General features: G+C 42.9%; 1 protein-coding gene across 5 annotated transcripts; it reads left to right on the forward strand.

Annotated features, from left to right (window-relative positions):
• The first annotated feature begins 1,711 nt into the window (after positions 1-1,711).
• On the forward strand, positions 1,712-16,443 carry PRG4 (proteoglycan 4). Of its 5 annotated transcripts, XM_037034931.1 has the most exons (13): positions 1,712-1,811; positions 4,587-4,709; positions 5,900-6,019; positions 8,486-8,635; positions 9,158-9,280; positions 10,746-11,428; positions 11,474-12,419; positions 13,261-13,338; positions 14,108-14,244; positions 14,523-14,679; positions 15,139-15,333; positions 15,704-15,829; positions 16,220-16,443. In XM_037034931.1, exons 1-13 carry the CDS (start codon positions 1,739-1,741, stop codon positions 16,342-16,344), a joined length of 3,036 nt encoding a protein of 1,011 aa, XP_036890826.1. In that variant the 5' UTR covers positions 1,712-1,738; the 3' UTR covers positions 16,345-16,443. The 5 variants fall into 5 exon arrangements, with proteins under 5 accessions (XP_036890826.1, XP_036890825.1, XP_036890827.1 ...); XM_037034930.1 differs by having other exon boundaries at positions 10,746-12,419; XM_037034932.1 differs by lacking the exon at positions 4,587-4,709 and having other exon boundaries at positions 10,746-12,419.
• Positions 16,444-16,453: the final 10 nt, after the last annotated feature.

The raw sequence follows: 16,453 nt of genomic DNA on the forward strand, positions 1-16,453 counted from the left end.
CTAAGTGAAATAAACCAGTCAAAGAAAGACAAATATATGATTTCACTCCTATGTGGAATCTGATGAACAAACTCAACTAACAAGCAGAACAGGGACAGACTGAGAGATGGAGAGCAGATGACAGCCAGGGGTGGTGGTGGGGTGAGGGGGTGAAGGGATTGAGCAAAAAGGAAAAAGGACCCTTAGACATGGACAACAGCTGGGGGGAGGGGATGTAAGGGGACTAAATGGTAATGAAAAAATATAATAAAGATTAAACTTAAAAAATGTAGTGCAAGTATTGACTGTGATTGATTTGCAATTGATCTGAGAAGGTTTCACAAAGGTGCTAGAATAGAGGGCAAAGCAAGGCCTTATGCAGATAGACAGGATTCACATTTAAAAAGTGCATTTAAAAATGGGGTAAAACCTGGAACAGAGCTGAGTCAGCTCTGCAAGGCCAATGGTTCACATATTCTCTGTGGCAAGGAAGCTAAATTAGTGATTTTAAAAGACCTTGCCCAAACACTACTGGGCTTAAATAAAGGAACTAAGAGAGCAATACAATTTTTGAGCAGGTTTTTTTACACGGTAAAGAAACCTAGAAAATCCACACGGTGGGTCAGGCACTTGTAGGTCATTGAAAGCCAATTTTCTGAGCTCCATGAAAACAACCAATACTCAAGGAAAAAAAATGTATATTTGATTTAATAGAAGTCCAGAAAACACAGGACACAAGCTAACACTAGAAAAGTTTCAAAACCACTCTTTGCTGGATCAACTGGGGGGGAAAAGAAAGAAAAGATACCAGCGTTTGACATTTTAAAACTGCTGTTTCGATGCACTAGTCACAGGCTACCAGAGTGCTTCTCCCTCTGAGAACAATTTGTTCACTTAGAAATTAGAAGTGTTTGGGCCAATGAATCCAAATTTATTTTGTAGTAGTCATTTTTCTTAATGGAAGTGTTTTCCAGATGTTGCCCAAGTCTAGTCGTCTGGGCTCCCCTCCAAGAAATGAGGAAAGTTTGATTTCATAGGCTGTCACTGTTGGTTTTGTCTAACCTTTGGACTAATTGGTTCATCTCAACGAATTTGCACTGATATATAAGACTTCCAGGATATTGGAGAAATTCATCTATCCTTTTACGGGTAAGTGTCAAAGTTAACTTGCTTCGTGGAAGTAAATGTGTTTTCAATTCAGGAGAGGGAAACCTTGTTAAAGGTATTTGAAAAAGATTTAGAAGGACAGGAGTTAGGAAGTTTCGGAAAAAAGCTCCCATTTATGCAATGCACCTGTTGGAAGCTCGTAAATTTATATTGAGAGTTAAGGGAAGGTTGGAGTTGTAACTCTTGTGTTTATTAAATTAAATTTTACTGAAGCTGGCTATTTTTTCCTCCAAGACAGGATTTAAACCTTGCACTGTAAGTACAGGTTTTAGTTTGAATAGAGTTTTAAGATAAGTTTGTATTCTATTGGGGGGGAATTCTAAAGAATTGTAACGTTCCACCACATGACTTGATTTCTTCTGCATAAGATCCAATCCAATGGTCAAATATTGACTATATAATTAAAGCTGATTGCTTGTAAAAGTCTTTTTTCAAGAAGAAGATGGCTTTATCTTTACATTGCATTTTAAAGTGACTGAAACAGTTTATGCAGCCCAGACATGAACTAGTGGTGAGATAAAAAGAATAGTTTTCTGATGTTTTGTTTTGTTTTTTTTCCTTTTCAGCAAAGGCTTAGTACCCGAGAACAACCATGGAGTGGAAAATGCTTCCCGTGTACCTGTCGCTGCTTTCTGTGTTCTTAATTCAGCAAGTTTCTTCTCAAGGTACCTTCACGGTCAAAAATAGTTTTATTTCTCAGCCATTGCTGATCGCTCACTTCTGATTTTATGACAACAAAAGAAATAGGTTTCTAATGATGTATATTTGTTTAAGTTTAATGCAGAGTAAAAACTTGTAATTATGTCAACCATATGGAATATATTTAAAAGCAATTTTGAAATTCTCCATTTTTCCCCTGGATCACAAAATTTTTCAAGATGTTTTGAGCTTTCCAATAGAATATTTCTGCACTCATTATTCCCAGGGTTCTCCTGCAAGTTAAAAAATATATACAGACGTTGCTGGAAAGACAATATTACCGGATAAACTAATAAGAACAATATTTAAATAGCATATAATTCTCATCCACGTGTTCACAAAGAAATCTAATCTCTTACATAAAATAAATTATTGATAAATAATTTACTTTGGCCTAATGTAGATACAGATATCATGTTGCAGAGAACATTTGCAGTGTTTGAAATGGCACTTTATTAATCTTGAAAATGCCCCCTCTTTCTTATAAGGACTGTTCACCCACAGATGGACTGACCCAGGTGGGAATGTCATTGGGTCTTAGGTCCACGGCTGTTATGGTGAAATCACATTGATAGCATAGACATTTCCGGTAAAATAATTGAAATGATCACGAACCTGAGAGAACCGCTTAGATGAGAAAAGATGGAAATGCACGGAAGCAGATACAAATATTTCATGGGGAAAGATGCCTGTCCAGGCACCTCTAGACCCTTCTGTGCTCTCAAAATAAAGTTATAGGGTTCCCAACACCGGAGGGGCATTCCCTCATCCACCTCTCCTCTGAAATGGGAGTCACGTGTTCACTGAAATTATTTTGCTTTCCTTTAAATAAGTGCATTTAAAATCAGCTGCAAAAAGGAATAGCAAGAGTACGACAGACATTTAACCGATGAAAATAAGTTTTCCTATAAATACAATTGATTTCCTGTTCCGGGAAACCTGCTAACTGTGAAAGAAGAATCTTTTGATATTGTCTTGTCTGCTTGTCTTGCCCTCTCAACCTCTTCCCATTCGATTTCTTCTTTATATATGTATTTATATACATACGCTATTTATGCCTTTTTCTCAACCTCTTCCCTTCCCCCTTTTTCTTTATATATATGTGTTTATATACATGTATTTATATACATATGCTATTTATGCCTCTTGTGTATAGTGTGTGCATACATCTGAAACTTGTCCTAATATTTGCTGTTTTATTTGCATATTAAGACTTTAACTCTCCCGGACTCATCATTCTAAGATATTTTTTCAGGGTGTTTCCACGTCTCTCTATGGATTTAGGACATTGCACCTGCCAATTTCTATTCCAGAGATGGCTTTGGTTGTTTTGAGCTTTCTTACAGAATAATTGGTGACTTGACTTCTTCTGCATAAGATTCAACCCAATGGTCAAACATTTACTATAGAATTCAAGCTGATCACTTTTAAAAGTCTCATGTCATGAAGAGGATGGCTCTAGCTTTACATTGCATTGGAAAAGTTACTTGATTTACCATAAGAAATCTGTGGTCATCGGTCAGGGAGGTTTTCTAAGTGTTTTCCAAATGACTTTGAAAATACATATGAGGAAAATCACGCTTTTGTTTTGTTTCACCCAGAAAAACTCTGTTCATGACCTTTATATTCATGTCCAGATGCTATTTCAGGAGGTACCTGTTTTGCAGTGGTTGTGACCATCTGACTTCCCTAACACTTAAAGACCCCAGTTACCCCCACCAATGAAAAAATAAAAACAGGAAGACTAGGAAAGTTGGAGCTGGTATAACCAGCTTACTTTAAACTCATCATCAAAAATAAGAGGCACTGTGGAGAGGGAGGGGTGGAGAGAAAAGCAGACAACTATAATTGAACAACAATAAAATAATTAAAAAAATAAGAAGCACTGTGGTTGGCTTGAACAAGTTGGGCTTCAGAATCATGTATACCCAGTTCTAGACGGGCTGTTGACTTAAATGGCCATATAAGTTAATCATCCAAATCAGGACACTTCTTTTTTTCTTTTTTAAGATTTTATTTATTTATCTTCAGAGGGGAAGGGAAGGAGAGAAGGAGAGAAATATCAATGTATGGTTGCTTCTTGTGAGTCCCCTGCCGGGAACTGGCCTGCAACCCAGGCATGTGCCCTGACTGGGAATCGAACCGTGATCCTGTGGTTCTCAGGCCCTCGCTCAATCCACTGAGCTACACCAGCCAGGGCCAAATCAGGACACTTCTGAGAGTGAAAGAGGTCAATTCAAACAATTAGCAGAACGGTAATACCTGTATACAGGATCTACTTGCTAGGTGGGTGCCCTTGAGCAAATGACTAAAATTTCAATGTTTCAGCTTTCCTATCTCTAAAAAAGGAGGTAATCATATCTCTTGATAACATTGTCCTACGCATTATTCGAATGCATGACTCAGTGCCCAGCACAAAGATGCTCAAACACTGGCAACAAGCCCTGGCCTTAGCAACAGCGTGGAGCTGTAACTAGCATCCTCCTCCTGGGGGGGCCGGGGTTGGGATGCAACGCTATTACTTTGAGTGATTTTCCAAAGAGGGTTGCTCTTCTCAGTGTAGTAAAAGAACAAAGAAGGCCCTTTAAAAGACCGGGCGAAGATCACCTGGACTATTGCTCTCATCCCCAACCTTCTCCCATAGACAGAATTCTCTCTCCCCAGATGGCTCTGTCCTCGTCAGACCTCACCCGTTCTGTAAAGTGGATTGGCCATGTTTACATTATATTGTATAATTTTAGATATATCAAGCTGTGCAGGGAGATGCGGGGAAGGGTATTCTAGAGATACCCCCTGCAGCTGTGACTATAACTGTCAACACTACATGGAGTGCTGCCCCGATTTCAAGAGAGTCTGCACCGTGGGTAAGTCCTGAGAGCCGCTGTCCCCTCCTCTGTCATCAACGCTGTCCTCCAGAGTCCCCTTGCTGTGCCACGTCCACCCTGCTTCACCTCTTTTTGCTCAAGCGCCTTCCCCTTCACTTGCCTGCCTGTTGCCCTGTGCTGTGCCTCAGGATGGTGTCAAAGGCTGTCGGGAAGCCTGACAATCTGTCAGCTTGCACAAGAAGTTTGATCAGAGCCAAGTAAAACATCTCGTTTTAAACAGAGAGTTACCACTCTGGCTCCAGAGTCATTAGGGGAATAGTAACGAGAGGTAATTGCATCAGGAGAATCCGTGGACGTACCATGATCTTGTCTGGTGCTTGATGTTCTTTTTTATAGTCACATGTTTCTAATGTACACACACTAATTCTTGAAAGATGAAGAATTAGTGTTCAATGACGAGTTTCAATAAATACCCAAAGGGTCTGAATTTTCAAATGATAGTATTTCACTTGAATGTATTTTGGGCCATTTTGTTGTCAACCTAGAAACATTTCGCATTTACTCTCTATATGAAAATTATAATTAAAAGTGTTTCAAAGTTATTTTTGCTTTAGCATTTGCTCGTGAAGGTGATAAGTATAGTGTCATACGGTGTGCGTGTTATGTAGGTAATTATTTCAAATAGGTCTCAGTGGGGTCACTCCCACTGAAGCTATTTCTGGTAGGAGCTGGCCTGTCTTACATGGTCCTGCCCCAGGTTCGGCTCAAATCTTTCAACTCAACACGGTGCCCTGTTTGTCATAATGAAGGTCTCTGCATTATAAATAATTTTGAACTGAGCCATTGGCCCGCCTGGACTCTAGAATGTGAACAATAAATGAACACAACATCTATTACAAAGCAGTGGTGTGAGGAGGAGAGGATGGAGGGATTTCACACCAAGGGTGATTTATCATTGTGACATTTCCCAGTTTTCCATGGTCCATACAGGCAAATGACTCAGGTAGCATTGGGGTGTATCTCTCGAAGCCTTGAGGGGCAAGAAAAGTATCCCTAAATCACCACGTTTCTTACTAGGGCTGTCTCCACCTGGGACACCACGCATTTTCCAAATTCTAAATAAAGGCCTCAGAAAGGCACTTTTGGAGCTAGCAAGTGGGCAATGGCTCTCCATACCCGGGCGTGGCTGCATGTCAATAATCCATGATGTTTTGTTTTGCTCTGGGTAGAGCTTTCCTGTAAAGGCCGCTGCTTCGAGTCCTTTGCGCGAGGGAGGGAGTGTGACTGTGACTCAGCCTGTAAGAAGTACGGCAAGTGCTGTCCGGATTATGAGGCTTTCTGCGAAGAAGGTAAGCATCCCGGGGCCAGTGAGCGCCCCTGGGCGCAGCCGGCGCGGTGGGCCGGCCTTATCTTCTCTCATGACGTCTAACACGTGGCCCCTCCAAGGTCTCGGTTTCACTAACACATGAGCCATTTCGTATTCACTTTGTTTCACCAAGATGAACTACAGAACGAAAGCCTCTTCCAACAGCGCTCCCTGGCTCAGCCAGGCTTGGGGGAGCTCGGGACAGTGCGGACTGGGGGACAGAGAGGGTGGGGCCTGAGTGTAAATGCCTTTTTCTTCAGGTGTGGTTCAGTTGTGGGTTACATCCACAGCAACCCGCTCACGGGATGGTTTCTGGTCTCGCCTGAGTGGTGTGGACCTCGAAGAGTCCACTGTCGTTTGAGCAATCTGTGCGTTGGGCAGTAACGTTTTTCAGTGTGTTCAAGGAGGGAATCCACACTTTCAGCTTCTTTGAACTTGTCAATTTATGACTCAGTTTAAGGCGCTAAATTTACAAACCAGCCTACCAAGGATTTGGTAACTTCACTGTATGTCTCTTCCCACCTCGTTGACAGCCAAGAATCTCTTGGTGAGTGCCTGTGGGAGACAGACCCACCAAAAATCTTCTCTGGTTCTAGGGCCTGCAGAGTACTCCAAGAGTGTATAATAAACCCCTCTGAATTTTACCAAAAAACCCCCACAAGATTTGAAAAATATGTTTAAGTAATGGATTCCTTTTTTTCACCAAATGTTCGTTCTTGAAGCCTACTTTTGTTAAAACAAGAATGTTTGTGGAAGAACGTGAAAATAAGCATTGCTTGCGTAACCTTATCGTTTTATTTAAACAAGGCTGCGCCTGCTGCTTCTTTCAAACAGCAGAGAAACAGGGTGGAAAACCGTTCAGCGGTTGAGCGGAGGGACATTTCTTCACCGTTCAATGTTTTCTTTGGAAAGCGTTCCAAAAATAAGGGAGGCAACACCCTTGTAATCAAAACCTCAAGAGTGCAGAGTTTCGCAGCCCCCAGAAGGACCCAGGTGGGAGGGAGGTATTTACTCATTGCCCTGAGAATTGTTTTGGCCCTGAGACAGAAAACTGAGAATGCTTTTCTGGCTGAGCACAGGTGGGGAGTGAGGATGGCTGGGAAGTGATGAAGCATTGAAGAACCTGGTTAGGAAGAATACGCTTTATGCTACTAAGCGTATTGGTAGCGTTGGTCAGATTGCCTGAGGTTAGAGCGTTGGTCAGATTGCCTGAGGTTAGAGAACTCAGTGGAAAAAACTGATGAGGGTTACAGTTTTCAGGTACAGAATTCACAGGTAGTGGGGGGTCCCATCTGAAAATTAAAAAAAAAAAAAACCACAACAACAGCCAGAGCTTCATTACTTTAAACAACAGCAAGCAAATTATCTTCTGACTCACCACGTAGCTGTTTCGAGATGGCCAGAGAGCCTGCTTGTAGGCATCTGTGTATCTCAGTGTCCTAACATTTCAAGAATGGAGGGAATCAGCCTTCCAGATATGAATATGGGTGAGAAAACAGTCCAAGTGGTTAAGTGTTTTGCTGAAGGTCCCTGGCTAGTAGTCCGTAGAGGCACATTTGCTCAGATTTGTTGCTTTTGTTGGGGGGAGAAAGAGGGGAAGAGAGGGGCCGTGGTCATTTCTTGGACACTGCGGCCAGAGAGGTCTGAGACACTTGGGAAGCACAGCCGGGGTTAGGGACGAGGCTCCGCCGCCTGGGCGTCCATGCTGTCCTCTGCTTTCTGATCTTTCAGAAGTCCTTCTCCTTTTCTTCTGGTTCCTACTGATCAAACCACAGCTTCTCCTCTAGACAGGAAAAGAGGTGGGTGGAGGGGGCACTCAAAGTTTAGAAGAAACACATCGAGCCCCCAACAGCTGCATAACTTGGGGGAGGGCAACGAGCTTTGAGAGAAGCGTAATGTGAAGCCGTGGAAGTTCCACAAGAGGAGATATTCATGTAGAACTTCCATAATTAAACAATAACTGGAAGGTAGATGGACATCCTTTATTTTAGAACATGAAAATAACACAATGTAATTATGGTATTTCCCACCCACACGCAGTCATTACTTTGATCCTCATGGAAGGCGAGCCCAAGGGATGGGTTTGTAACGTATTTTCAGACGACACAGAGCTCCAGAAATCATCTAGGGGAAACATCTCCGTTTGCAAACAGGAAGTGAAGTTCAAAGGGGATTCACCCATTTCCCCAAGGTCACAACGGTAGAGCCTAGGACTGGAATTCTTCTGACTCCTGAGCTCCCTGACATAGCTTATACCGATTGGGGAACCCATATTTTATAGCGATGCACCCTCAGAATTCATTGGTTTCAAGTCATTAGCGTTGGCTGAAGCCTGCCTCGCTGGGGGTCACCGGCATGTCCTCCCGAAGGCCGATGCACCACGGCTTTCTCAGTTAAGTTGGTGACGCGTGTGAACAGATGTTAACCCGCCTGTCTTGCTTGGCCTCAGTGCATAACCCCACCACACCGCCGTCTCCAAAGACTGCGCCCCCGCCTGCAGGAGCACGTCCGCCCGTCAAATCAACCACCAAACGTTCACCCAAATCCACAGACAAGAAGAAGACTAAGAAAGTTCTAGAATCAGAGGAAATAACAGAAGGTAGGAAGATGACAGATGGAACAAGAGGAGGTTTCTGAGAATAAATACCCTTTAGGTGATGGCTTTTTTGACTCCTCATAGAAGAGGGTCACCTTGAGTCATTAAAGGCTCATTACACTTTTTGTTTACTTGTTTGGAGTTAAAGTTTAAGCTAAAGTAGAAACCCTACTCAGATATCTGTTTTCCTTATTTACTGAGCCCAGGAAGGGTCTAGGTTAAAATAATCATAAGAAACTAGTCTAAATGTTACAAAAAAAAAGAGCATGAATTTTTTTTGCAGACTAATAGATTCTGCTGAGACATGAAAAAGTTACAGGTATATTTCTAGTGTCTGTGATAAGCTCAAGTGTCTAGCTTTCAACTGACAAATGAGAAGGGCAGTGGACCATGTTACCGATAAAACCAGAACGCAGACTTTTATAGACTAGAAAACAGCATTTTTTTGTTGTTGTGTTTGGACTGGCGGTTCTCTTTTGCTTTAAACCACAATTGGTGTGATCAACCTTTTTATTTGATTTGTAGAACATTCTGTTTCTGAAAATCAAGAGTCTTCCTCCTCCTCTTCCTCTTCCTCTTCAAGTATTCGGAAATTCAAGTCTTCCAAAAATTCAGCTGCTAATAGAGAATTAAAGAAGAAACCCAAAGGTTTGAGCATTGATAAAGATCAAAGACTATATCAATGCCATAACAATGATTCCCTAAAATTATATGCGTGTGGGTAGAGTGATTTGAGGATGTTTCAGTACTGGGGCGGGGGGAGTGGGTCTATGGCTTTACAAGTTATTTTAGAAGATGCCCATGCAAACTTCTTAGAGGAAATTAGTGCCAAGCAGCTGAGAAACCCCTCTGTAGAGCAAAGGTTAAAAAGATGCTTAACGGAAACGGCGGATCTACAGGATGGCGCCAGAGATGACTGTGGTTCCTTCTGCCCAGTACCATTCCCCTTTCTCCTTCCTCTATCTTCCTTGTGTTTTCATTTTTCTTTCCCCAGATTTCTTTTATTTAACGAACACTTTTTATATACTGCTTTAGCATGTGAATTTATTCAATTCTCATAGACCTTTCTGAGAAAGACAATATTATTCTCCACATTTTCACAGGTCTTTTTTATTTCCCCAATCAATTAGGTGTCCCATCTGGCTGAATTTTCTGTAGTAGAAAATGTACTGCAGACAGGCGACTGCCTCCTGGAGAGGCGTTCCCTCTGCTCCGCTTGTTATTTCCTGAAATTCTAAACTATATTCTCTTTCTCCAGGAAAATGCTGGATTTTGGATACTGGAATTTTAAAGAACTATTCCCTGGGTGGTTGTGATTTTCCCTGAAGCTTTCTCTCTAGCTGAATAGCCAGATATTTAGTCTTTGAGTCGTCCAGAGGGTCCCGCACACAGTGGAAATGCAACATGAGCCTGTTAAATGGAACCCGTCTCAGTGAGATGCCCCTGGGGCTCTAGTTCCTTCCTGGGGCAGCTGCTATAGCGGATCCTGTTCAGTGGGGTACTTTTGCTGCCCTGGCATCCTAATCTCCTCTCCACACCCCCTGGGACTGGACAGAGGAGAGAGAACAACGAACAGACCCGTGTATGGAATGGGGCTCAGCAGGGAGCATGCGCGGGACTGGAGCCTCCTCGGATGCGGTTGTCGAGGCCTCTCAGGGAACTGATGCAGAGAGTCTACGAGAGATGCTGGAACTAGGTTTCCAGGAGGCAGGAAGAGGCCCTGAGCAATGGGGACCACAACAGTGGGGAAAGGGGGGCCCAAGACGCTTTCGTGTAAAGACATGAATATTGATCATGTTGGAATTCCAGCACCACGCTCTAAGTAACTGTGCTAACCAGCCAGGGTCATGTTGGAATTTCAAATTTGCCATTTGTTTCCACGTGTTAATTGTGTAGTTTTACTTGTCTTTTCACTTCTTATCTCCTTCACTCCCTAAGATGGCCCAATAAGTTAGCTTAAGTATCTAACATTTTACAATAAATTACTAGACATATCAGAGGTTGGCAACCCGCCTAGAGACACGAAGCTAGTCAGTGGTAAGAACGGGATCTTATATCATTATGAAAGACAAGAAAATTACCCCCGAATAAAACATGTATTTTTTTTCTCCAGTAAAAGATAACAAGAAACAAGCTCCTAAAAAACCTGCTCCAGAACCACCAGTTGGAGATGAAGCCGGAAGTGGACTGGACAACGGTGATTTGAAGCCCACCTCAACCCCGGCCCTGCCTGCCACTCAGCGCGGCGAAGTTACCACAACCTCCAAGGTGACAACAGTGACAACAACAAATTCTAAACCTAGCCCGTCGCCTGACTCGGAAGCATCCAAAGAGACATCTTCGACAGCCAGTACGGAGACAACAGTTGAAACTAAAGAGACTTCCGTAACAACTAAAGAGACTTCAACTAGTGCAAAGGAGAAAACTACTTCAGGCAAAGAGACACGAAGCACAGAAACAACATCTGCTAAAGATTTGGTAGCCACGACAGTTTCTGCTAAATCTACAACCGAAGTTGAAACTACAACCAAATCTGTTACTCCCACCACCACCCCCAAAAAGCCCGAGCCCACTACCCCCAAGAAGCCTGCACCCACCACCCCCAAGGCACCTGAACCTACCACTCCTAAGAAGCCTGAACCCACCACCCCCAAGGAGCCTGAACCTACTACCCCTAAGAAGCCTGAACCTACCACCCCCAAGGAGCCTGAACCTACTACCCCTAAGAAGCCTGAACCTACCACCCCCAAGGAGCCTGAACCTACTACCCCTAAGAAGCCTGAACCCACCACCCCCGAGCCTGAACCCACCCCCCCAAATGAGCCTGAACCCACCCCCCCAAATGAGCCTGAACCCACCTCTCCCAAGGAGCCTGGACCCACCCCCCCCAAGAAGCCGTCTCCAGCCTCTCCTGAGACACCTGCTCCAGCCACCTCAAAGGCCTCTACTCCCCCCACTCCTCCCAAGAACCCTGCGGCATCAACTCCTGGGTTTCCTGCAGAACCCCTACCTGAGGCTCTGGAAAACAGTCCCAAGGAGCCGGCTGTACCTACAACCAAGGCTCCCGAAGGAACCAAACCTGAAATGACTACCACAGTGAAGGATAAGACAACAGAAAAAGCCACACAGACTACAACTAAAATTACAACTGCTACAACTAAGAGCACAACAGTAGACGCGGCAATGCCAAAAGAAGAAAAGGCTACCGAATCCCAAAAAACGACCACAACTGTGCAGGTAACAACTACCACAACCAAGGATACCACGACATCACCCAAAGTTACTCCTAAGGAAACCACTCCTGCTTCCAAGGTGACGGTTACAACAAAAAAGACAACTACTACAACGGAAGAGTCTATGAACACACCCGAGGACATGACACCTACACCCGAAGACACAGCTACTAATTCTAAAGTAACTCCTAAACTCCCAAATCCAACTAAAGCACCCCAGACGCCCACTTCTACCAAAAAGCCAAACACCACACCGACGGTGAGAAAACGGAAGCCGACACCATCTCCCCCCAAGATGACCCCATCGACTGTGCCTACACCGAACCCTGCCTCTCCGGGGAGAGCCACGCCCCCAGCCACCACCGGCTCTCACGGAGCACCCAACTCAGAAGTGGTTGAAGAAAATCCCAGCGACGAAGATGCAAATGCTGCTGAAGGAGAAAAACCTCCCGTGATCCTCAGGCCCCAGGTGTTAACTCCCATCGTCATTCCAGGCTCTGATCTCCTCGTGCAGGGACCCGACCAAGCCTTGGGCGTCAACCCCATGCTCTCAGGTAAGGAGGGTCAGTGACTCATATTTTGAAGTTGGGCCTATTAACGTGGTTCTGCCAGAAATGGAATGCCCTGATTTGATACAATGTGTATCACCTAGATCCCTGAACTCGGTAAGTTTCACCTCTTCTAAGTAAGCAGAGAACTGACCACAGTAAGATTATTTAATCTTTGGAAAATGGAGTCATGTCCATCGTTAAGAACTTAGTGCATCCGTAAGCAGAGAGTGTACAGAATGCCAAAAATATTTAATTGGGAGCCTATCCTTAAAAGAAAGTATAATGCAAAGCAAAAACCTGCAGTGCTCTTCTTTTCCAAGTCAATTCCAAAGAGCAATCAGAACAGAAAAATGGAACGTTATGTTGAGATCAAGGAAATAATAATTTACTTGAAGGTTAGTTAATGTGGCCTATTCCAATTCTTTACTCCTTAAAAAATTTTTTTTCAAAGCTTTATTTTTAAAGAGAGGGGAGGGAGGAAGAGGAGAGAAACATCAATGTGTTTGCCTCCAGCACGGCCCCCCCACAACCCAGGCGTGTGCCCTGCCTGTGGGAATTGAACCGGTAACCCTTTGGTTTGCAGGCCGGCACTCAATCCGCTGAGCCACACCAACCAGGGCTCTCACTCATTTTTATATCCTTTTTGGATAGTATCCCCTTTAAGTAAAAACAATTATGAAATATATAATTTCTCTTTCCCCTGTGGAATTCACACCCCTCCAACTACACACCCTTCAAGAGCTTGGGAACTGGTGAACAGAGGAAATGGAACTCTGGGAGGAATTAAAAAAAGCAAATACTTTTCTCGTTTGTATTGACTTAACTTTTTGCTCATTTGCTTTAGATGAGATGAATCTGTGCAATGGTAAGCCAGTAGATGGACTGACGACGCTGGCCAACGGGACATTAGTTGCATTTCGAGGTGAGCTGTGCGCATACTTCTTTTTCTGTCCATCATTCTGCCCTTGGCATTTGTGGGAACCAAAGCCACAGGGGGCGGTAGTTAGGATTGGGCTTTCTGAAGGAGAACCTGACCAGTGACCTTGCCTCACTCAACTTAGGAAAACATGAAGAGTAATTACCAAAATAATTGGATTAACGAAATTAGACATATTAGAGTAACAGACAAGGAGCTGGAAATGATTCTGAGTTTTCCTACTCTTAGGAATGAAAAGATTAGTTCCAATTTTAACTTCCCATCAAATAGATGATGACATCTGGACTTATTTTCCCTGCTCTAACTGTACTTGATAACAACCCCTTGATTGGGCTGTACTCAAGCTTCCCCTCTTTGTGGAGAAGTCACCTGTCCTAGCTTCTTATACTTCAGAGGAGGCGGAAACGACTTTGGTCGTCCTTTCATTGTAACTCCTTAATTCTGAAAGATAAAGAAATTGAGCGAAAACTGACTTTCTCTAAGTCACAGAGTCAGAAGGCTTTTAGAGAAACTGAAAAACAAAAATATTTCCAAGGTTATGCTACATTTTAGACTTGAGAAATGTCATCCTCTCCGAGGTGTTCAAATACTGCATTCCATACCAGCACAGCTCTCCCTGAACTTCTGGTCATACACTGCTTGTTAACCCATTCAATGTTTTTACAATGGTTAAACATTTTTTCACTTTGGTTTCTTTTGGATAGATTTTAGTATTCATTCAGCTTATAGACTGATCTATCACTTTCCATTTTAGGTCATTATTTCTGGATGCTAAGTCCATCCAGCCCACCACCTCCTCCTCGTAGAATTACTGAAGTTTGGGGTATCCCCTCCCCCATCGACACTGTTTTTACAAGGTGCAACTGTGAAGGCAAAACTTTCTTCTTTAAGGTAAGAAAAGAATCTTTCTGAGAGAAATCAGCAAATAGTTTTTCTTCATTATAAAAACAAGTCAGCCTAACCTTCACACTTCAGAAAGGTTTCCATATTTTAATGAACTCTTCTCCCACCAACATTTAATAAAAAGTTAACCACAATTTGGTCACATTAATGGCCAACTTATTCAAATACTGACGTTAAAACTTTCTCCCTATACCTAAATCTAAGAATAAATTCCTAACCTTTTCCCCCAAAGCTGGCTAATCTCATTTCCTCTTTTAAATTTCCAGGATTCTCAGTACTGGCGTTTCACCAATGATGTACGAGACCCTGGGTATCCCAAACAAATTGTAAAAGGCTTTGGAGGACTAACTGGAAAAATCGTGGCAGCTCTTTCAATACCTACATATAAGGACAGACCCGAATCTGTGTATTTTTTCAAGAGAGGTACGTGTTCTAGAATCAACATCATACAACTTTCAAGAATTGATTCCCCGGGACAATTTTATTGAGTATTTTTACTTTCTACTGTCAAAAGATACCTTTAATAGCTGGATCAAAAATTTTCAGTAAAAAAATAATCAAGGGCACTAAGATATATTTACATCTCCCAACATGCAAACCAACATTTCACCCGAGTTTCTAGTCACCATATAAAGAACGTCATCGTTTACTTTCACACAAAGTTAAGTACAGAAATATGCAGTCTGTTGGCTGTATTCACTCAAGTAATGCACGGTGTAGTAATCAGTTTCAAAATAGCCTTGACGGATCGCTATTATTATCTATACAACATTCTTTATGAAAAACATTGTTTCTCTCACCTTGTAAAAACTCTTTTCCATCTTTTTGGGGGAGCGGGTTAAAATGAATTCCATTTAAGTATGGTGTTCTAATACCTGACAGGTGGCCGGGTGCAGGAGTACACTTACAAACAGGAACCCAACAGAAAGTGCGCGGCGAGAAGACCTGCCATAAATTACCCAGTGTTTGGGGAAACAACGCAGGTCAGGAGACGTCGCTTCCAGCGGGCAATTGGACCACAAACGCACACCATCAGAATTCAATACACACCCGTCAGAGTCCGTTACCAAGACAAAGGTAACGTCTCTTCCTGTGTTAAAACTCCTACCCGTGAAGTAGATGTAATAGAATTTCTTATAAAGTAAGCCTTATTAATACTAACCAAACAACCCTACCACTTTAAGCGTATTGGTGCAAAACATCAATTTGCCTCCGTGAATGAGCAAAGATCAACTTTTTCTCTGTAGGTAAGGAATGCAGTTTGAGTGTTTGTGAATGATAATAAATACTGGTTATCAAGTATCTCTTACCGACAACATCCTATACAAATCTGTAACCCCCGAAACAGTGATGAAAGTAGGTGTGCACACCCCGTCAGCAGAGGGGGCACAACTCGGCCAGCCGGGTCTGCCCGACGCTAACAGCCGCTCTGTCCAACGCCCCCCAGGCTTCCTCCACAATGAGGTGGAAGTGAGCTCACTGTGGAGAGGACTTCCCAGAGTGGTGACGTCGGCTGTGGCGCTGCCCAACACCAGGAAACCCGACGGCTACGATTACTACGCCTTTTCTAGGGGTGAGTTAAAATCCGAATAGCTTTCCAGAGAAGTGCTCTAATCTCTGAAATACAAATATAATCAAAACAAAAAACTCCAAGTGTTGAATGGTAACTGAAGGTGGGAAGTTGAACTGTAATATTTCTTAAATAGTATTTTGAAAATTAACTTGGTTTTCTCAAATTTTCACTTTGAAAAAAGAGTTAAACCTAATTTTATTAAAAGGTGGTAAAAGGTCAACTTGTTGACATAACAGTTTTTCCCTTTTGTTATAAAGTTCAAATTAATTAGAAACATTTCTGAGAGGAAAATGATAAACCCCTCCGTCTTTGACTATGATAATCAACATAATCTATTTTTAAATTCAAGTGCGTTTTTCCCTTTTAATGAATAAAACCCTCTCTCTTCAGATCAACACTACAACATCGATGTGCCCCGGAGGACAGCCAGAGCCGTCACCACCCGCCCCGGGCAGACCTTAGCCAACGTCTGGTACAACTGTCCACAGGCCGGCGAGCAGGGGAAGAGACAATGAAAGCGAAGGAAAGAGTGCTACACTTTGACAGCGAAGACAAAAAAGGATAAATTCTGACATTGAAATACATTTTATTAATAAAGAATGTTGAGATAAGCATACCAATTTA

This window comes from Sturnira hondurensis, unplaced genomic scaffold (genome assembly GCF_014824575.4).
Source record: "Sturnira hondurensis isolate 20B ecotype Veracruz unplaced genomic scaffold, ASM1482457v3 Scaffold0022215, whole genome shotgun sequence".
Taxonomy (NCBI): domain Eukaryota; kingdom Metazoa; phylum Chordata; class Mammalia; order Chiroptera; family Phyllostomidae; genus Sturnira; species Sturnira hondurensis.